General features: G+C 36.1%; 2 protein-coding genes across 6 annotated transcripts; both read left to right on the plus strand.

Annotated features, from left to right (window-relative positions):
- The first annotated feature begins 349 nt into the window (after positions 1-349).
- Positions 350-8803, plus strand: LOC140780494 (uncharacterized). 2 transcript variants are annotated; one of them, XM_073126094.1, is made up of 6 exons: positions 350-516; positions 2657-3832; positions 5416-5536; positions 6691-6750; positions 6844-7494; positions 7592-8803. In XM_073126094.1, the coding sequence occupies exons 2-6, from the start codon at positions 2730-2732 to the stop codon at positions 8513-8515; spliced, it is 2859 nt and encodes a 952-aa protein (XP_072982195.1). In that variant the 5' UTR covers positions 350-516; positions 2657-2729; the 3' UTR covers positions 8516-8803. The 2 variants fall into 2 exon arrangements, with proteins under 2 accessions (XP_072982195.1, XP_072982194.1); XM_073126093.1 differs by lacking the exon at positions 350-516 and adding an exon at positions 566-1574.
- A 627-nt stretch (positions 8804-9430) lies between these two features.
- Positions 9431-22332, plus strand: LOC140780460 (uncharacterized). Of its 4 annotated transcripts, none has more exons than XM_073126033.1 (12): positions 9431-9818; positions 11438-11513; positions 12225-12310; positions 13546-13639; positions 13711-13787; positions 14632-14759; positions 16074-16145; positions 17724-17794; positions 20245-20320; positions 21498-21641; positions 21788-21874; positions 22022-22332. In XM_073126033.1, the coding sequence occupies exons 1-11, from the start codon at positions 9495-9497 to the stop codon at positions 21825-21827; spliced, it is 1188 nt and encodes a 395-aa protein (XP_072982134.1). In that variant the 5' UTR covers positions 9431-9494; the 3' UTR covers positions 21828-21874; positions 22022-22332. The 4 variants fall into 4 exon arrangements, 3 of the variants coding, with proteins under 3 accessions (XP_072982134.1, XP_072982137.1, XP_072982135.1); XM_073126034.1 differs by having other exon boundaries at positions 9471-9818; positions 22011-22135; XM_073126036.1 differs by lacking the exon at positions 17724-17794 and having other exon boundaries at positions 9464-9818; positions 16074-16138.
- Positions 22333-22413: the final 81 nt, after the last annotated feature.

The following is a 22413-nucleotide window of genomic DNA, read 5'->3' on the forward strand; positions in this document are numbered from 1 at the left end:
TGGATATAAAAATCAGTTATTATAGCCTTTAGATTAGAATTATAAAAATTATAGGGGTATTGAAATATTTACGTAAAAGTAAAATTCGTTAATAAGACAGACAACAGAATAAGCAATTGCATTAAATTCATAATTTAGAGGGGATTTAACGAAAAAAGTTTAAAAGATCGCCTTATGCTACCCTTTTGTAAACTTATATATGGAACCTATATGAGAGAAGGAAACAACGACGCAAAGAAGAATAATTATATGTGTGTTTTAAGTACGTCAAGATTTGGTTATAGATTCACTCATTTTATAGATTACTGTTCCATATAGTAATAATCACAGCCGTCCAATACTTCCTGCCCAGGCTCCCAGCACTATCCGGGGCATTCCTAAATATTACTTCCGTACGCGAGCGAGTTCGTCGTCAAGCCGCTCTTCTCTCTCCTCGACCGCACCCGCTCTTAAAAGAGAGAGAGAGAGAGAGAGAGAGATCTACGCTGCCGGCGCCTACTGCCGAGTTTATTACCCGTATGCCACTCTTTCTTTGCCTTCTTGTCGTCAAAATTCTGAGTCCCGTAATTTATTCTTACGAATTTTATCGGCGGAAATAGCTCGATGAGCCTTAAAATTTTGTCTTCCATAGTATACGATATCTTCTTTGGGTTGTCTTTGGCTTTGACATCTAGGAGATGGGTTTCTCCCTTTGTTGGCCTTTGGATGCTTTTGGATCGGATTTGAGTTCGTAGATTACGGAACAATGGGGTTTTATCCATCTTGATGTTGTTCCGGCCGTCTGCGTTCAATGTGGATGTGGTATAGTAGACTTAGTTATCTACGTGTGAACGAGAGAGTTGCGATGTGAATGATAAGATTTTTACGTCGTTCAGCAGTCTCAACTTGCATCGAAGTGGTCAATAACTTTGGTAACTTTTGAGAGCGGCTTTGTTTCTAGCTTTATCACTGAAGTAGTCTATTTTGCAAAGTTGCTAAATTTTCTAAGGCTAGCAGGAGATTTTGATTGTCTCCCAACCCTGTATCTGTTCCCAAGTCTGATTGTAAAGCGCTTTAAAATTATGCTTGGGAGATATATTCGAGATAAGAAAATGAAAATGAAAATTTAACTGCTGCAAAATTAGTTTCTACACTGGATATAAGATGCAGAAACTAGTACTCTTCGTTTACTTTGAATTTAGTATGAAGGCAATGGTAATGGAGAGGATATGCTTTGCTATCTCATTCTTATAAAACGGGTTTGCTTTTGGAGATCTTGTTTCTTAAGGAAACTCTCATAAAGGAAAGATATGGTATATGATTGCCAGGTATCGATTCTCTTATTGTATAGTAAATTCATATTTTTTATGAATCAGAGTTTAGGAAATAATTTTTCTTAATATGCGCTTGTAGTAGGATGGCACAATGCAACATGACAAGATGTGCTATGCAATTGCATGGCTAAGCGGCGATGTAGTACAACATGGGAGTTTTAAGTGATGGCATTGCACAACTTACCTTGGCTGCTGTTGCTTTTATATATTGTTCAAGTTTGTTGAGATGAGCAAACCATTATTTGGAATCAATAGCTTTGGGTCAGTTACGAGTTCTGCAATAGTTCTTATTTCATGATTGGACCTAAACTAAGCATGTGTGTTAACACATATTTCTCTGTTTCTTTTGATCCATACTCTTGGTTAACCTACAGAATTAGTATATGAGATGCAACCTATCAGAAATAGTTTTATTTGTGTAAAGTTAGGGTTTAGGACTTAGGACTACCAAAATTTGAGGGTTGCATATGAATATTATTAAGATGCTTGAGCATGTCTAACCTAGATCACATAATATATTATGTTGATTCAAGTGCAAGATTTAACAAGGAGAGAACACCAGAAAAATCTCAGATACAAGTAGCAAGAAATATATTGATGATCTTGATGTGCTTTTCAATTATTTTAGCAAGTGAACAAGCACAAATAATTTATATGTCCACCAGTAAAGAGTAATTAGATGCAACTTTTGAAGTGCAAATACATCAGAGACTGAAGTATAATGATCAGCCGTTGACTTGATGCTTTCCTTTTGGTACCTTGCATCAACTTGAATGTGTTAGTCGCCATATTGTATACGTCATGATTATTGCTACTCACTGGATATGATATGTGCATGTGGACACTTCTTAAAATGTCCTATCACCAAAACAGGAAACATGGATAAAACTTGACAACTTTAGCGTACTTGTTATTTTGATTGGAGGAGCCTTTCATGTTTGCTATATTTTGTTTTTGACTGACTAATGAAGGCAATACTAACATACTAAGTACCAGTCATGGCTTGCACTTCAGAAAATGTCAAAGTGAAGACAACCTTCTATTATTTTGTGTGAAGTGGTAGAAGTTCTTTTTATCATGGAAATTAAGAAAAAAATTTAGTTGATGTTATGGTCGTGAATATATAGGTACACTGTTATATGTGCATTGATAGATTGACATATTTTGTGCTTTATGGTGTTTTTTTAGTGAACAAATTAGGGAAGATTGATTCATTAATTATTATCAAATCTTACAACTAACAATACTCTTATAAATGCATATAAGCCACTTTTTGCTTGTTGCTGCTATCCAAAGTGATACAGATATAAGTGTTGTCTGCTCAATTTACTTGTGTTCGGCAGGATTTATTGTTTCAGCACATCTCTTTGGTGCTCCCCTTTCTACCTGAGCGTCTTTAAAATCCATTCCATAACAATGTGGAATGATAAACAGAAGAACATGATGGATTCAGGCCAAAGAATGAAATCAATGAATTACACTACCATTTCTGACGAGCCATTTTCAGTTGCAGCATCAAGAAAAAGAAAAGATGACTTTGATCTTTGTTGCAACTTCCATGATGGTGTTTCACCTGGATCTTGGACAGGCAGGATAAGACAACCCTTGAACAGAGAATATAATTTACAACAAAGCGCAGTTGCACCTCAGGGAACCGATCTCCAGCAGAGAACTGAAGATCTATATTTTTCTCAAACTTCACAGCGTGCCAAAGGGCTAAACGCAGAACCTCAATCTGGGAACTACCAGTTTTACAATGTCAGTAATTCTTCAGTGACAATTAGTATGCATGCAAATGATGTAAATACACAAGAACTCGCAATCAGCAATTCCAGTCCCATCATATTACATGAAAAAGGACCATTCCATCCATGTAGGACATTTTCCGCAGAATTCCCTAAACTCACTGAGAAATGCTTTACAGATTATATAGCCAATCAACCTGAATTAGCTGAGTCCCAGTCATACTATACTCGAAGTAGTGGCCAAATGGAGAATTGTCGGGCTCCAATTAAATCATATGTTGGGATGAATTTGGAACAAGGAGTCTATGGTATGCTAAGTAAACCATATCCAAGAACTGCAATTTCTCAAGGTCTTTGTAGTGAAATAAGGTATGGCAATCATTGCAATAATACTACTGGCGCCAATTTGGATATGAGATACATAGATCAAAGTCGCAAGATGATGCTTCAAAAGCCAAGTTCCTTAGAACCTTCTAGCTGTGAACAAGAATATCGGAATTGTGAAAGGATGGAAAATACCACTCACTATTCTGTGTGTTCTGCAATCAAAGTTGCGGAAAAGGAGAATAGTAAAAGATACAAGGATGCAGATCATCCCATTGAAGGAGGTATAAAACCAGTTGAGCTTGGTAGTGGGTTGCCTTCTCACAATTTGGATGAAAAAATCAAGTCAATTGCTGGAAACTTATCTCCTATAGTTCCTGAAAAGCTGTGGGATGGGTCACTTCAGCTGAGTCCTTCTATAATGGTGTCTACACTTGCCTTCTTCAAAAGGTTCTTAACTTCTCTTGCTAGTGTAGTCATATATTTTCTACCGTCTAGGGTTAATACCTTTTCTTGATGCTTGCCTTACACCATAAATTGACATCATTACTCACTATACCCATAATGTGCTTTGACTGCTTTTGTCACGGACTATTAACTTCAATCCTATCATCTAATAAATTGAAATTGTCCCATGCAGAAAGTTAGTCCAGTGTGGATTTATATATGTTACATAGAACAGAACAATGCATTCACCTTTCTTGAGAACATTAGCTGGTGATATATCTGAATGAGGTGACATGAATGATGGACCTCACACACATGCGTTGATGACAAATGTACAGATACATTCAGTTATATATATGTACTTATAACTATGTACGTAAGAAAAATGATGTTGGTTCAACTCTTCTAAAGACTGATATGATATAGTTAGGATCACAACGCAAATACATCATAGACAAATAGAACAGTTATCTTCAAACACTATAGAAACATAACATTTGCAAGCAATTAACCTATAGGGGGTTCAGTACCTCTCCATGCCTTAATTTCCTAAACAGTGCCAGATTCTCCTATACTGTCAGGAAGCGGTCATCTGTCTATATAAGAGAAGCATCTGGGCATAAGGAGGTGTCACCATTTTTTTATTTATTAATGCTTGCAATGTGGCCTATGAAGTCCGGAAAACTTTTAACCTAAGAATGAGAGATAATATAGGAATCAACTATAATTTAATGGAGTGCTAACATCATGCTGTAGTAAAAAAATGCAATGTTCATGCATGGGATTCTAATTGCTATGCTAAATCCTATAAGGGAAAATAATGGAAGCTGGGATAAAATTTTAAAAAAAAATACAGGAGGCAATTTATTAACCATATTCCAGATGCACCTAACCTAAACTAATCACAATTGTTCATAAGTGAATAACCGGGGTGGAATTAAGTTGACCCCATTTATATCAAGTAGGACTTCTTAATTTCTAAGCTTTATCCTTCTTCCATCAAGAGACATAAGTTCAGAGTTGTACTCGATCCTCGTCATCTCTCCCAGCTTGAAGTCAACTGCTTAGCTTTCCATTTCTGGAGAACTCTTCTCTATCAAGTCCTATGGTGGGCTTCTTTCAGGCTCTCACATCGAGATTTTAGAAAAGAGATACCTAGGAAAATCTGAGAGAAGAGGGAGAGAAAGTAGCCCATGGAGCACCAGAGCAGCGGAGAGCACAAATTGCTTGCAAGAGAGAGGGAAAAATAGCTCGTGGAGTTCTGGAGGACAGCTCTTTCAGTTTTCTTTTGACAAATTTGTGTAAACTCTGGTCCGTTACATTCTCCACACGGATTTCTTTTCAAGAAATTTGATGTCTTCAGGTAAATTGTTGACATCCTACCTCATGCATGCCTTTGTTCATAGATCTGATTGTATTGTTCTGTTTAACAAGTTGTAGTACCTAAATTAAGCAAATTATTACTAGACAGCTAAATTCTATTTTGGAGCTTGTAGAATTTTCCTTTCTGTTTTTCACTTGAATATTTGAAGAAAAAGAAGGTGAATGCATTGAAACTAATGATTTTGTTTGTTGTTTCTTCATAGTGGTGAGAGGACTCAAGATATCAAGTGGCCTGAACACGTAGAAATTAAAGGAAAAGTGAGACTGCAGGCATTTGAAAAGTTCATCCAGGAGCTCCCGCACTCTCGTAATCGTTCTTTGATGGTAAGATCTTATTCTTTCTAACATTATTACCTTTAAGCGTGAGTCTTGCACCTTTCTCATTTAATAAATACAAGGCCTACTATGATGGTATAGCAAGTGCATCAAATTCCGCAGAATGTTGAACTGGTGATCAAACTAAACCAAGGAACCTACCAGTTTAAGATTAGTCAATAGAACTCATGGTCATTTTATTATCACTTGATATAATATGTTGATAGATTCTAATTGTTTAGGTACTTGGGTATTTTTTTTAAAGTTTGTTGTCTTTGAAGTATGTAGTTTAAGAAAATCTATAAGCTAATATAATCTTTCTTCTTGACAATCAAGAACACATCTTGAATACTAATACCGTGTAATTATGTTGGAAGGATTATTTTCCCTCTAAGCTATGTATTTGTTTTTTGTGCTTCCAAATTAATTACTTTGGTGTTACCTACATCAACTGATCATGACATGCAGCTGAGATTAATTTGATGATAAGATGAATGAGTGATAAGGTTAGAAAATAAAATATTATTACATGGAAATTTTGGAGTCTCATTAATGGAGAATAAGATGTGAGAGGAAGTTAGAACTTAGAAGGTTGATTCAACATGCCTTGAGATACATGGTACACCTCTAACATTAAGTGATTCAGTTCTGGATGCAAGTGTTGCACGGTCAAGGAAGACCTACAGTACTTGGTAGAAACACTATAGCAGATGATACAACAACTTTTTTTATTGACCGACGACCTTATCCAGGATACAATAAAATGGATATAGGATTCAGGTAGTTTTCCCCAATGAATTGGAATAGAGGATTTATTGTTAAATTGAATGAGATAATATATCCACAGAGTGTACCAGGACCCGATTAGTTCTTAGACCATTTTGAGATGCTTTTTTTATTTTAAAATCTCATGTTTCCCATGTAAAAGGGTTTTTTTAGCCACATGATGTCCCATTTTACTAGTATTCTTTCAGGTGGGAAGATCATGATGCTGTGTTTCAACTTTTCTTTTCCCTTATTCTCGTTTACTTGCACACTTTTGAAGCAAAAGGATTTTCTAATGAAGATATTTTCTGAATGTTTAGTAAACATTTTTGAATCATAAGTTTGCACAATTTATGCTAGTTTTAAGTGTGATTACTGTTGCGTATATGTATTTTCAGGTTACTTCTCTATGTTGGAAGGTGGGATCCTCCAAAGCTGGGCTGATGCGTATGAAGGAAGTATGTCAAAAATTTATTGTTTATGATAAGTAATTTCATTATATGCATTGAAATTTCATAAATTATTAATCACATATGGCTTTGACTATCCAGGTAGCCAAAAGTTACAGAGAAAGTGAGAGGGTTGGGTTTGCACAGATCTGTTCAGGTTTTGATCTGTATGTCTGTCCTCGAAGTGAGACCATAATAACCATTCTTGCGAAATATGGTTTCTTCAAGGGTATTATGGCTATTGAAGAAGATCAGGATTCATTAATTGGTTGTGTTGTATGGCGCAGAAGCCACCAATCATCAAATGCTGTCACTAAGAAGTCAAATTTAAGAAAGGTTTTCTTATCGGAGCAGCCACTTCTATCCCCCGAGTCTTTGGCTGCAGAAGTGAAGTCACCACTCGCAGAAGGATGTAATTCAGAGGATAAAAAAGATTCACCATGCTCAAAGAGATTGGTGGGTGCTTCAAGCCAAATTTTAGCTGATACTAGATCTTCTCCTTCTGGTACAATACGCAATGTGACTACTGAAAATGAGATTATCCAGTCAAGTAAAAGTTTGTCTAGCATTGGTAGTTCCCAAAAGAATAATGCCCTTGAAACTGGCCCTTTGTTCACATATAATCCTCTCAATCCAGTTCAGCTCCCTCCTGGAGATACATCTGAATTTAAACAAGTTTCTCTTCCTGGGCCACCTCCATTGCCATCTCATCTTCTACAGAGAAATTCGGAGTCCTGCATAACTGCACAAAAGGTTCATAGATCATCTTCATTTGCAGTAATTTAAGTGTATTATTTGCTACTTGGAGTTAACCTAGATTATATTTTGTCTTCCCTGGTTCTGCCTGCAGGAATATAGGGACGCTGCACTCAAGGTTGAGAATTTCAGTGGTAATATTGCAGAACCTATGAGATCTTCTATTACTGTTGAGTCAATAGGGATCCCTCATACTCTTCCTCCATTGATGTCACAATCTAAGAATGATGTTCATGGCCCAGATGAAGATGATGACCTACCAGAATTTGACTTTAGTGATGCATGTGGATTTAAGATTAACAGAGTGGGCAACTACACTTTCCCAGCTGTTCCCCCATTTACCAAGCAACTCCCAGTTGAAAAGGTCAAGAATGATGGTGGATGCATGCCTCCTGAAGTATTTAATAAGAAGTCAGATGGAGATATTCAGCGAATACCACCGACTCCAACTTTTCAATCTGGATCATTTAGTACTTTTCAAGGAATCTCACTGCCAACAAAATTTGGAAACTTCGATTCAGAAAACAAGCCTGCATTCCAGGCATCTCCCAAGGGGGGTAAAGATCCAGTTCAATTAATATCTAATTGCAGTTTGCAAACAAAGAGTTGTTGGAATAATGACGATGATGACATGCCAGAGTGGTGCCCCCCAGAACTAGAACATCTTGACCAACTTCCAAGCACAACAACAAAAGTGCCCTTTTCAATTCCTAAGACCACATCGGAAATTTCAGCACCGCATTCTGTGTTTCCTCCTCTACCTCCGACATCTCTAAGCCCAACGAGAAGCTCAGGTTTCCTCTCTCAGTATCGGCAGGGAATTTTAGGTCCATGCCCAGCACCGGCACAAGCAAGACCAGCAGCTGGATTCACTCACTTTGGTCCAGAACCTTGTATGTCATACCACATAAACCGATCTTCGATGTCTCCAACCAGCAGATCAAGTATGAAGCCAAGTCGATCTCATGCTCATAAGGCTCATCGGATATCGCAGAGGCCTCGAGGTTTCCATTTGTAAATGTTTGGTTCCTCATTTTGTAGTAGCTTAGCATGTTAAGAGCTATTGGCAGTTGTTCCAGATGAGTATCCGATAGAGTTGCACAGACGCCGCACAGAATGAGAAGCTTTTCAAGTGACTCACAAAGCTTCTATAACCGTGTTCTGAGATGATGAGGTGATGTCGTAAGCCTGCTTCTATGAGAACAGCTTAACCTGAACAGCTGCAGAAAATGGATCTCAGCTGTTTATTGTTTGAGAATTCAGTGTTCTTGCAATAATTCTAAGTGGCGTTTGGTTGTGGTAACAAGTCTAGTTTAGCTATGCTTATTTTTTAAATTTTAATCTTAAAAAAGTAGCTTAAATTGATTTGGGCTAATATAGTTTTTGGATAAAAATAATTATATTTAATGTGATATAAAAAATAATAAATTTGAATGTCAACCAGTCATGAATTGCCCAGCGGGGAGTTTTTTTTTTTCTTCTTCCGCCGTTTTTGATCTCCCGGGCAAGTTGACCGAAAGATTTTAGGAGTTCTTAACTAAACTAGCCGTCCCATATTTTTTTTACACATAAAAGTACACTTTAAAACTTAAATATAAGATTACGTGCATTTTAAAAATATTGTGTGGAATATCGATTTTTAAATAGAAGTCTTAAACTTTTATTCATAAAAGCATTAAAAGGATTGCTAAATCCTAAAAGCATCTTTTTATTCGTAGAAATAGCTTGGACTTTGATACAAATTGTTGAACTAAAAAGTACAAATTTTTTCCTTCAAACTGGATAATTATTTTGATGGTTTTATAATTTTATATAAATCGCTGGCCGGTATTTAAAAATCATCTCGTATTTAAATTTTAAAACGTAGTAAAACACCTAAAAATGATTACGGGGTAAATTTAAAATAGACAAAAGAACTCAAGAATTTGGTGGCAAGTAGTCGAGTCCATCGCGAAATCCACACCACAACCCAACTATCCGCTGATGTCCATAACTTCATGAGAGAGGCCAACGGCTCAATTCGGTCGCTTCCACTTCCAGCAAACATGGCCTCCTCCCTCCTCTTCTCCTCCCCTCTCTATTCTCCTTCTTCCCTCTCGATCTCCAAGAGGAATTCCTATCACTCCAATGGCGGCAAGATGATGAGAAGAGTACCGATGGTTGTTCGCAGCAGCAGCGAAGAGAGCAAGGGGAAGGCGGGGGATGACGAGACGCCATCCTTTAACCCTTTCGGCTTCGTCACGGACAACCCCTCGAGCCGGAGCGCTATCCAGCTCCCACAGTCGCCCGCGGAGGACGGCAACGTCGGCCAGATGCTCTACGTGAGTTCGGTTTAGTTGCTTCGTGAGGATATGGTTTCTTAATTCTTTTGTGTGTGAATTCATTAGGTTCTTTAAAATTCTTTGAGGTCTGGATTCTCGCTTGATGGCTTGTTAAGTTAAATAAGATGTTGTTATTCGTTTAGGCGCAATTCTCGAGTAATCTTCTTCACCTGTTGAGTTAAAATGGGAAATGTGGGAGCAATTTTCCTATGCATAGTTCATATTGAAATTGGCATAAGGTTAATACTTTAGCACCATAAGCCTTGACAAAAAGCATGACATGCTTCCCTAGTTTAGTTTTATTTTTATTTTATTTTATTTTTTTGACAGAAGAACACAGCCCTGTTTCAGTGAAACTTAGAACAGTTAATCTCCATCACAGAGATTAACAACATCACAGAGAACATTTTCATAGTTACACAATACAGAATATCAACCCCTACCGAAAAAGACCACAAAAAACAAGACCATCATGGTGTCAGAAAACCAGTATAGTCACACGACCTACCATTAACCAGAATATTGCACCAACCAATAAAACATAATGAAGTACATCGGTGCACAAATCTTTATCAACAACATTCATATAAAAGCCCAAAGTTAGACAGCAAAAAGTTGACAGCATCCAGAACCATCAAATAAAGTCAGCAATCATCAGGATCATAGGATTCTCCAAGCCAGTCCCCTTGAATCCCTACCCAACACAGGAAAAGAGAGGTGATTCTGTGAGACATGCTTCCCTAGCTGATCTGGATTTTTAGTCTTTTCAATGAATGACATGAAGATTCCACCGTCCATTGTGTACTTCTCTCCTATCTGTTAAAGAATGCACACAATGGTAGGAGTGTATTCAATCATGCTTTACTGTGACCTGTCCCTTCTCAAATGGGTTAGCCGTTAAATTAGGAGAAGGCACATGTTTGGGAGATTTCCTCTTGTCATCTGAATCATGAAGAGGATTTAAATAAGGTCTTCTAGAAAAGTTTAGAAATTTCATTGTGAGAGACAATGTTATGATTTAAGCACATCCAGATATCTTTCTCTAACCTGAAGGTTATAAATGACCTTTTCTTGTTAGTTATTAGTTATAACTGATGCTATGAGGAAAATAGATTTACATGTAATGTGTTTCTCGCTTATTGGAGAAATTAGCATACAATTAGTTAGACTACAGTTGGTCTCTCTGTCAATTCTTATAGAGGCACATAACAATGTAAAGTTTAATTGTAAGCTAGATGAGTTAATTCAATCGATTAGTCTTTGCATCCGCCAAAATGCAATAGAAGGCTGTCGATAACAATACATGTGATTGGAGTTTTCTCGATATCTAAGTGAGGGATCAAAGGTTGTAGAGTATTATGCACTGATATGCAGTCGCTCTGCAGCTTGGTGCATATGCTTTGTGCTAAAACACTTGATTGAGATAGGAATCTTGTTTATATTTCCGAGTTGTAACTTGGCATGTGCCATTTAAGTACAGGTTTGATCTAGCTGCTTTAGATTGATACATGTATAGCTTCCTCCAGTTTTTAGTTTTAAGATGAGATTTCGAATGCTTCTACCAACATGCTAGACGTGAAGGTTGACGTGAAGGTTGTTTTGTAATATGTTGCCTCCAGAGGATAGAAGACAAGGGAAAAGAATATGGTTCATATGTCAGATCTGGAGACTTGCGGTGGTTCGTGAGGGAGACAGGTAAACTTTTCATTTTCTAATGAATAATATTTACTTAACTCAAATAGATAATTAGTAAGAGATAGAAAGGTGATGTCTTATTGAACAATTTTTAAACTTACTCTCTGTCACTTGTTATTGCCGGATCGGAATGGTTGGAATGCACAGCGAGAGGGTTAAGTTATAATACAAAATCAGATCCAACCAGCTAACATCCGCTTATTTCAGCCAAAATGGCTGAAATAGGTTCAAAAGCCGCCCGATATAGTTGATTCCAACCTGAATCCCGATCCATTTCAGCCAATCTAGATCGGGACTGGCCAAAACTTCAATCCATGGTTATAATGTTCAAGAATATTTGATAGATTAGTTCTTGAGTTTGATATGAATATTATTTGTACAACTTTTAGTGCGTCATATTGGAAATCTTATTAGTTATAGTTTATAGATTGCCATGCAAAAGAGAGAGATAAATGTTCTCACATTTGGATAACCATACTTCTACTTTCAAGCATGGATCAGGCTCTTTAGTTCTGATATCATGGTACATCAAGTGCAATTCTGCTCCCCTTCCTGTATTTTTTAATTTTGAGTGTTGCACCAAAATTTTCTTGTATCTTATAAAGAATGTGCGGATACAGAAAAGTAAGATAATTGTAACAATTCTGCACCGTATTTTAAATTATGTGCCTCCTCATTTTTTGTATTTTGTTCCCATGCTAACAAATGCAGGTTCCTCCAACAACAAGCGTGGGACTGTCATGTTTATTCATGGGGCTCCAACCCAATCATATAGCTATCGAGTAGTTATGTCTCAGGTTGGCTTCATGTCCTGTTCTCAAGACCATTTTCTAGATTGTTACACAATCTTTTGGGAAACTTTCGTCCCATTATGTAATGAAACAGAAAATGACATCTAAAACATGCTATGACAGATTTTTTTGCGGAAAGAAGATTTGCTAGAAATTCTTGTTAGTTTAATTGCTTTGTCGCATTATATAAGTATTCCCTTGTAGGTTTTACTGGGTAATATCTTAATAGGAAGCTCATGACATAGAAGAGGAAACTATGTGTTCAATGGTTTTGATTTGCAATTCTCATTTGAAACCTTGGGAGCTCTTTGAAAATGCTTAGCTTTTTACAGTTGCTATGGAAACAAAGTTATTTATTAAGATCCCAAATGTTTTCACGGCATTGAGAAATTGAGGTTCATTGTTATGGGCATAATAAAAACTATTAGTTCTTCATATACTTGGTAGTTGTTTCTGAATCACTTCAGTGATCAAATAGGAAAAGCCTGATATGCAGCTAGAACTTTCCTGACAATATGAATAGCATTTAACAGAGATATACAAAACTTTAGGTCTTGAGACTCATGAGATGGATATATAATATGCTTTCCCGTTCAATACTAAAAGCATTACCAACTTAACCAATAACACAGTGAACTATTCATGCACCAGTTCCTGGTCAATTCAATGGCAAAGCCAGAAATGATGAGAAGTTTAATACCTAATCATTCTTTTTTTTTTTCTACTGGTTTCTAGTTCAAATCTTCTTTGTAGTCCCCAACCCTTCTGTGTCTCTTGACTTTCTTGTCTGAAGGTCACCACGCTTTTTACTTACATCCAGAAACTTGCTTTTATTTCTTAGACAAAATAAGCTTTGAATAACTAACGATTTTTCACATGCCTATGACATCGTATGTATTTCTTCTGATCGTCCTAGTGCTCAAAATTGATTCAATGATTCAATCCTTATCTTTTGTTGTAGTCATCAGTCATCACAGTTTGCAGCCTATAGCTTGATCTGATTCTTGTATTGTTGATATATTGGAATAGATCCCTTCTAGTTCAGTTCTTGGAGAAACATGTTACATTTTCCTCCCAAATTTTACCATATTAATTTAGGAACAAAAATTGTTACATACTTAAATTAATCTACACAAGCAACAGAACCATGAGATGCTTGTTCTTTTTTTTTTATTTTTTTTTCTGTTGATGCATAATACTACTACATCTTCTGTCTTCTGAATAGTGATTGCATTTATTAGATGGCAGAATTTGGCTACCATTGCTTTGCTCCTGACTGGATAGGATTTGGTTTTAGTGATAAACCGCAACCAGGATATGAGTTTTCCTACACAGGTAAGTGGAGATTAAGTTATGTTCTTGACATATTGTTGCAAATACTCATCTGGTAGAACTGTTCTTTGCAGAAGAGGAGTTCCATACGGCATTCGACAAGCTTCTCGATGTCCTGGATATTAGTTCTCCGTTCTTCTTAGTGATTCAGGTTCAAGAAATATCAAATTGTCTTCATAGTAATGATAAATTAATATTTATCAACATTTTCTGGCAAATTTGTTTATTCAAATAGTTTAGTATTAGCCTGATCTTGATACTAGTAAACCTCGTGCACCTATAAGTACCTTAATCTATCTGCGTGACATACAAACTGTTGGGATTCCTCTTAAGTACCCTAACATGTAAAGGCATTCAGCAGAATTCATGGGATACAATTTTAAGACAGCTGTTGCTTGCCTAGATGTACATGTAGACTACCTAGAGCAGTATTAAATTATTAAGTTAGGGCAGTTGTGATCAGATTTACAGGCTGTAAAACTTGTTTAACTGTTATATGAGGAATGTCTTTCCACATGTGTAGGCCAAGGCATGCGTATTCTTAATTTAATTAAACTTCTTCATAAGCAGTATTAATATATTAAGTTAGGGCAGTTGTGATAAGAATTACAGGCTGTAAAACTTGTTTAACTGTTATATTAGGAATGTTTTCCACGTGTAGGTCAAGGCATTCATATGCTTGATTTAATCAAACTTCATATGTTTCAATGCCAAACTTAACTCTTTGAGTGGAACAAAGGCAGCATTCAAGACTAATGCATCTTGCTGTATGTAGGTGAAAGGGGCATTTGTGTATTTTGTTATCAATTCCTTTATTTGTGGTCTTGTAGCACTCTGCAAGAACGCACATGGCATTTAGAGGCATATTGTATTGCATATTAGTGTTGCTGGCATATTAAATGTAGATTAAGCACTTTAATATTCGTAAGTCTAATATGTTAGCGAAGTCCAAATATCATATCTAACAAAGACTTATTTTTCTTCTATTTTGTTAGGGATTTCTCGTGGGTTCATATGGCTTGACTTGGGCTCTGAAGAACTCAAATAAAGTTTCTAAACTTGTGATTCTTAATAGCCCATTAACTGTTTCATCTCCAGTGCCTGGATTATTTCAAAAACTAAGGTTAGCAAATCTTGTCTGGGTGTTTAGATTACTTCTACTTAGACTTTCCTTGATGAATATATTTGCATTGATAAGTCTCTAGGATGGTTCGTGCCACTATTGTTTTAGGTAGAAAAGGCAGCATTCAACACATCCCTTGCCAGTTTTTTATAGGTAGGGATACAACAATTATCACCCTTTTGTCTCTCAAGTGAAAATTGAAGGGGCGTAAGGGAGATGAAAGAGGTGGAGTAAGGGATGGAGAAACATCATTCTCTAATAAGGAGACCCACCTTGGATTGCCATCAATGCATTGAGTTGCTATATTGGCATGTTTCTGGCCATGATTAACATGCCTAGAGCCGTAAGGATAATTTTTTTTCTCCGTTCTAGTATGTGACATTGATAAGAATCAAAACAGCCCAGAATCACCACTCTCAGGTCCAGACATTTGAACGCCCCAGCTCGAGAGCAGAAAGTCCCTTTGGCGTTTCAATGCCCTTGGCCCTTTTCAAACACCCGAAGATGAATTCTATTCGAACTTAATTACTTTACGTATTTTTCTTGCATTGGGACTCTTTAAGTATTTTAGGATGTGAGTTAGCTTATAAATAGGGTTCTGAGGCAACCCCTTTGTATTATGCATTGATTATTTTGATGATTATTAGTCTCCACCTTCATTTCTCTCGCTCTTTTTCTCTCTTGTTCGACTAACTCTAAATTTTGGTCAATCTAGCTTTGATCTAGGGACATCATTGTTTTCTTCCTCCTCGACTGATCGCCCCCCTTATCCCTAAGGAACGATCCAACTTCTCCCTCCTCTCTTCTTCCATTCTACTAAGTTATCAACACCTACGAGTTACCTCCACAATTTGCACTAGATTACCATGTAACTTTTAACCAGGGTTATTATCTGTCAAACCACATCCTTTGCCCATATCACCACCACTAGCACGTTTCTTTTGTTTTTTTTTTTATCAATTTAGCCTACTCACACACCCAATTCCACCACCGAATTTGTATTTTACACCTTTCCCTAGCCCAACCACCCATAAACTCCGGAATTGACATAGAGACCCATTGAACCCCGATACATTCTTAACCAGAATGTACCAGACATGCTGTAAGCATATGCGGATTTAGATGCTCCATTTACTTCTAAAAAATAAAGGTTCCCTATAAGGAAGCACTCATTTTGTTAAAAAATAGTAAAGTTCTTTGCTATTCCTGATCTTAGAGAACAGAGAAAAATTTCTGAATAAAAGGTAATCAGTGTAACATTGCAATCATGGCGTATAATTCATGTGAAAAAAATAACTTTTTTTCTTTTCTCAGGATACCGCTTTATGGTGAATTCACCAGCCAAAATGCTGTTATGGCTGAGCGATTTATTGAAGCAGGTAGCGCGTATGTATCCACTTACAGAATTTTCTGATTGGTTCTTCCATCTTATGCAGAATTTGACTTAATTCAGGTACCCTTTTAGTTCATGGAAACCAAATGCACATATGAGTGTGTTGATTTCTGATAAGTAAATAACTTATTAATGTTAATTCCTATAAATCCTAATTACTCTTGCCTTGCACTCCAAGTGTTTGCAGCAGCAGTACTTGCATTTGATTTGTGGATATATATATATATATATATATATATATATATATATATATATATATATATATATATATATATATATTGCACACATAATTTGCTTATGTAATAATATTTAATCCATTTGAGTCATCTGGTAGATCTGTCTTATCAACCTTGTTGGTAGACCAGTTTCTATATTATTTTAAGTTGGTAAGAGCTTATAACAAGTAACTGTATTTATAATTAATGAAAGCTTAAAATCTTAAATAGTATAATGGGCTCAGCAAAGATATATCTCTCCCAGCAGGGTAATGCATATAGTTTGTCAATAATTAGATGTGCTGTTTGTAATCAAAGTTTGTCAGCTTTTCTGTACGAAAAAATAATTCTTATCAGGAGAACAAAGGGTGTAGAAGATGTTTCTGGTCCTGAGAGCCAGCTTTTTAGATGTTTGGACAGGAGATTTGAGATTGTAAATCATCAACTGTTGAAGTAACAGAACTAGTGTGGAATATAAGAAAAGAGGAGGACAAGGCAGGTACTGAGAGCCAGCTTTTTAGATGTTTGGACAGGAGATTTGAGATTGTAAATCATCAACTGTTTGAAGTAACAGAACTAGTGTGGAATATAAGAAAAGAGGAGGACAAGGCAGGTACTAGACAGTTATCTTTACTCTAATCCTCCGAAAACATCTGGAAGGGGAAAAAGTCCTTTAGTGTCAATCATGGAACAACATATAAATAGTCCATTATTTCATCTTCTTTTCTAATCAGTCAATGATGCAAATTTGTATGCCTTCCCAAATTTCCTAAAGGAATTCAGAATTGAAATTTCAGAAAATAATTTCAAAGGTAGCTGATTCGAAAGACAATATGGATGCCATTTGATGTTGATTTCTATTCTTTTAACTTTAACTGAACTTTGTATTAATCAGCCGTAGAAACACATAAAGGTTGGTATGAAAGATCCAGAATTTTATATTTAGGAACTGAACTAAATAGACAAAAATGAATACCTACTTGAAATATCCACTTATGAGAAGTTGAGAACCATTCAGAAGTGCTAGTAAGACTGAGTTGGAGGCTTGGAGCCATTTGACTAGTTATCAGTAAACTGAGTATACAACTAGAGGATCAAAGATAAATCAATCTCATATCGTCTTACCATTTTTTTGTTAAAGCTTCGGTAACTTGTTCCTCATGTATTGCTTCTATTGTAGAAGTTATATAGCTAAAAGATATCTCACAGTAGATCGGATTGTAAAGTCTATCTAATGGTACTTATCCATCAATGCTTTCAAACAAAGTCTTGTTCAAATTCTTTCTGTTTACTTTGACATGTTTAGTCAAATATATGTCTTTAATAACTCATGTTATGCATATCATCTCTTGATAGATATGTGTTGAAGTTGGAGAAGGCCGATGTGTATAGGCTTCCATATCTATCTAGCAGTGGACCTGGATTTGGTTCGTATCCAATCATTGTTATCTATATATCAGCATCGCCTTTGCTCACTGCTTATAATATGTCACTGCAAGAAGATAAATCAAGATTTTTGACATTGGATTACTTAATTTGGTTCAACTTGCTCCAGTAACTATGGTGTGTTGAAAGAATAATGACAATGCATGCACACAGTGTAAAACCATGTATGTACAGTAGTTTCTTATGTGACGTCTCTATTTACTTTCCCCATCTAAAAATATATACATAAATTCACTGAAATGATCATTACTGCATTTAATGTCTTTCCCACGTTATTTAGTAATTCAAATTGTCGGTGCTCATTTATCCTTCATTTTTTAGAGGTCAGTTCATGTATATTCCCCAGCAATCTCCTACTTTAGGCCAAAAAAATATGTTTCATGTGCACTCTCTCAGTCTTCACAAAGTAAACAGGGTTATTTAGTATTCTCTTTTAGTTCTTGTATTTTAGACAATTGGGCATATTAAGATATTCAAACTCATCTCATGTGTAGGCCTCACACTCCATATCTGAAACAATTTGTTTGAGTCTAAGGTTCAGTCGTTTATTGGCCTAGACTATGATTAATCAGGCAATATTATTTTAGACCGAAGAAATATGAACAAGGCATAGAAAAGTAAGGATTGTGTCACGGCCGTGTCGATCACCGGCCATGCCGCGAGAGGGAGAAAAAAGATGAGGGATACTACTCAGCTTCGCTCTTCGACCTCATCGTCGCCTCTCGCTGCCGACCTCGTCGCTAGTCGTTCGTGTGCCGGAGCCTCGTCCATGAAGTCGCCGTTTGCATCCACCGCGACGCGGATGCCCTAGATCAAGGAGGAGGAATTCCTTGAGTGAATCAAGGCGGGTGAATAAAACTTAAATTGTGAATTCGAATCCATCAACGAGGCTCCGGCATGCCAATGATGGGCGACGAGGTTGACGGCAACGGAAAGCTCAACACGAGCGAAATGCTGCTAGAAGGGGTGCCGTGTGGCACCCTCGTGCCACATGCTGGTACATCGCCATCATTTTTAAAATATTATATTTTTTGGTTGTATCGGGCTCTCCGTGAATTCAACACTTCCTGGACTCTTTAAGATTTACCTAGATGCTTGAAAATTTTGAATATAGAATATCTATTAAAAGTGTCACTCGGTCTCTTCCGATTTATTCCTTCATAAATTTGTCTGATAATGAACTGAGCTAGCAATTCACAAATTAATCAGGAGTGGTCTACTAGCTTAAATCCGTACTATGCCACACTTGGAAGTTAACCCACATGCCTGATAGCCTCCCCTTGAGACCTTATAGTCATATATTATAGTTACCTCTTTTCCTAAACACATAACCTGGTAAATCTGACCTGTCTAAGGATACTATCTCTATTGCTACATGAATACTGACAATCAAAGATTCATTCCAAATGTAAAATTCTGTTAACTCTGTAGGATTTCTTTAATCCTTCAACAGCTTTGAAGTTACCTGTCCTTATAAACTTCTGGTTTGGGACTTGTGGAAAGTTGGGTTTGGAGATCTATCGGAATAAATTATATCGATGTTTTAAAGAATAGTCTATACTACCCCATTTGCCCACCTTGTCACCAAGAAACTTTATCTGCCTTTCATTCCATTAGAAGATTAGTCTCCATTACTTCGCAGCAGCTAGTTGCAAAATATTGAGATCATTCTTCAACATTTTCTCTTTTTTAAGATGAAGACAGAGGTGATTGCTACTTAACTTGATGTTGTTTACTTTTATATTTATTGCCTTTTCTACTGATGTCCTTCATGTCTATATTTCTTGTGTTTTGTATGATGTAATGCTATGAGTTCTCTCTCCTTGTGACGAGGTTAGATACTATTAGGATTGAGATACCAATTATATGCATTTGCTAGTTTTCCTATTCATCCAGGTTCTCATATAAAATAACACTTCTTTTAGGTGATACCATGCCAAAATTAAGGTTGCTGACATAGATGTCTTTTCCATAGATTACGGCATATTAATATGTAAATCCGGTTGACTAATGATATATTCATTTAATCACATTCGAACCCCAGAGTGTTGCCAACAACTGAAGTAATCATATTCATCATGCTATTTTATTTGGTATATGGTGACGACTAGATGTTTATTCTATCAATCAAGCGGAACTTCATCACTTAGTACTTTTGTAAAAATTAGCATGTACTTCTTAAGTGTCAAAGTAGAACTTCATCAGTTAGTTCTTTCAGAAGGATTAACTACACAATTAATTGTACAATAGATCTTTTCACATGGTCATTTCTTTTATGTAAAAAGAACATAGTATGTTCTTTTGATCTCTAAATGCCTTTGATAGAGATTAAAAGACTGTTAATTCAAACAGATAGTGTCTTGACTTTATTAGAATCATCTATTGAATAAAAATATTCATAATATGAGATTGTTGTTTTCTTTATGCCTAGCATTGCTCGAAGCTGCAAGGAAAGCAAACTTTAATGATGTATTAAGTCGAATAGCTGCTGGATTTTCATCTACTAGGTAAATCTATTGATCTTACTTTTTGTATGCGGTACATGCAAATTCAATCTAAAATTCTGTATTGATACAAGAACAAGATAAATCTGGTAGTTTTTAACTTTTAAATGCTTATTAGGTCTTAAAGCTAGCTTATAGTGGAAATATTCATGCTATGGTTAATATTAAATTTGCAAAATAGTCAATAATAAAGAAAACACTTTTCATGTCTTATGTGTCATAGACCCATGGATGCATGTTCATCTTTGCTAGAATCCTCCATTTTGCCTAATCTATACAATGTACATTATCAAGTTAGACATTGATTCTTCCAGGATTACCTCCTTATAACAGTTACAAATAGGGTTTAAATATTTTTTTTATTGAATTTGTACTTCTCAGTTTAGAGGACGCAAGGTTTAATACTTTAATCAAGCAATGGCTATTTAAGTTCCACGTTATAGAACCTAAATTAAGATCTCATGATTGTTTGAATATGATTAATGAACACTGGACGCTACAAAAGGCCCTTCCAAACATTGTGTTCATTATTAAGATTCATGATTACCGCTGAAATTCATATGCTTATGCATGTGACATAAGAAAATTTAGTCATTTTCTTTAAATTTCTAGAACAAACTGTTTGGCCAAATGTGATTTTCATGAATCTGTTGAATCCATGGGATCACTTTGTAAAATTTGATTAAATGGGAATTCTACCCAAATTTATTTCTCAACTGAAATTGGTGTATTGTGAATAGAATGTCACTTTCCACTTATTTAGGCTTCTAAGGAATTCAAGGGAATGATTCTATAAGAACTTGATTGTGCTTCTAGCTATGCTTTAACCACTCACAACCCTGTTCTAATTCAAGCTTTCTTGCACAAATTCTCAAATATGCATAACATTTTATCAACAGAGACTGCACGTCATGGTTAAAACTATTTACCTCCTTGTATTCTGCATTATGCCATCAGAAGGGATGGACTGATAAACAAAATTAGGTCTTCTGCTTGTATTTGCAGCAGACTTTAGGACAGACGACCCAGTATGTAACCAAGATTAGTCTTTACTCTTTAGTTTGAGTGAAAAATGAAATCTTTAGCTTGATTTAGTTATTAAATGTCAAAGCAAATTATAAGGGCTTCAGTATCCTCATTGATTATTGTATCAATGGAGCCTTATATTATTTCACTGCAGCTGGGATAAACCAGTATTGGTTGCATGGGGAGTATCAGATAAGTACTTGCCTCTGAAGGAAGCTGAGGAGTTCCAAAAGGGCAACCCTGATGCTATAAAGCTTAAACCAATAGAAGGAGCTGGTCACATGCCACAGGAGGACTGGTAATTGAAGTTTATCACCATACTGTATTTTGTGTCAATTTATATTTCATCTTCATTTGTAACCATGCACTCCATTATTTTCACTTATTCCACTTTATTTTTTATTGCGTCTCTAACGTCTGTGATGATCTATTTATACTAATCAGGCCAGAGAAGGTCGTCGAAGCTCTCAGAGTGTTTTTGTAGACCATGTCACTGAGGGAGCTCAAAAAGAGTTTCTGAAAGCAGATCATGTAAAAATATCTCCAGGCATCACCATTTTAATTTTTTTTTTTGATTATGTAGCAGTAACTTATCCCAATATATATATCCATTGAAATTAAATGCACTCACTGCAGCTGTCTTTACTTCTTGAATTAATGTCTTCAGAGTTCATGCAGGTAAGAAAGGAATTTTATGCGCTTTCCAGATGTCAAAAGGTCCATGCGAGATAGAACCAAAATGAAAGGAAAGCTACTTCATTCTTCTGGCTTCATTCTGAGAGTGAATGATAGCTTCCATTTCAGTAAATATTTGTCCCATAAATTTCACCATATCTCATTCTATGTTCATATCAGGCTTTATCCAGTAGAGGAACATCTTGTTATCATCTTGGTACGAACTCAGTTCATGAAATGGCTGTACATAATCGCTGGATTTACAATGGAATCTTTCTTATTGTTTTCAATATAAATCTGAACTGAGCTGTTTATGGTTGGTTCTTCTTTGCTGAGCCAATCTATAGCTGAACCTAAATGAGTTACTGAACTAATTGAGCACACATTGCATATTG

This window comes from Typha latifolia, chromosome 1 (assembly GCF_019914945.1).
Source record: "Typha latifolia isolate L0001 chromosome 1, TyphaL0001v2, whole genome shotgun sequence".
NCBI lineage: Eukaryota > Viridiplantae > Streptophyta > Magnoliopsida > Poales > Typhaceae > Typha > Typha latifolia.

Bases quoted from the DNA above. Each gene is read 5' to 3' on its own strand.
- LOC140780494 (XM_073126093.1), top strand. From the start codon at position 1,540: ATGAGCAAACCATTATTTGGAATCAATAGCTTTGG. The intron at 1,575-2,656 runs GTCAGTTACGAG...TGTGTTCGGCAG, and splicing joins TTTGGAATCAATAGCTTTGG to GATTTATTGTTTCAGCACAT. The intron at 7,495-7,591 runs GTTCATAGATCA...TTCTGCCTGCAG, and splicing joins CCTGCATAACTGCACAAAAG to GAATATAGGGACGCTGCACT.
- LOC140780460 (XM_073126033.1), top strand. From the start codon at position 9,495: ATGAGAGAGGCCAACGGCTCAATTCGGTCGCTTCCACTTCCAGCAAAC. The intron at 13,788-14,631 runs GTTCAAGAAATA...CTATTTTGTTAG, and splicing joins CGTTCTTCTTAGTGATTCAG to GGATTTCTCGTGGGTTCATA. The intron at 17,795-20,244 runs GTTCGTATCCAA...CTTTATGCCTAG, and splicing joins TAGCAGTGGACCTGGATTTG to CATTGCTCGAAGCTGCAAGG.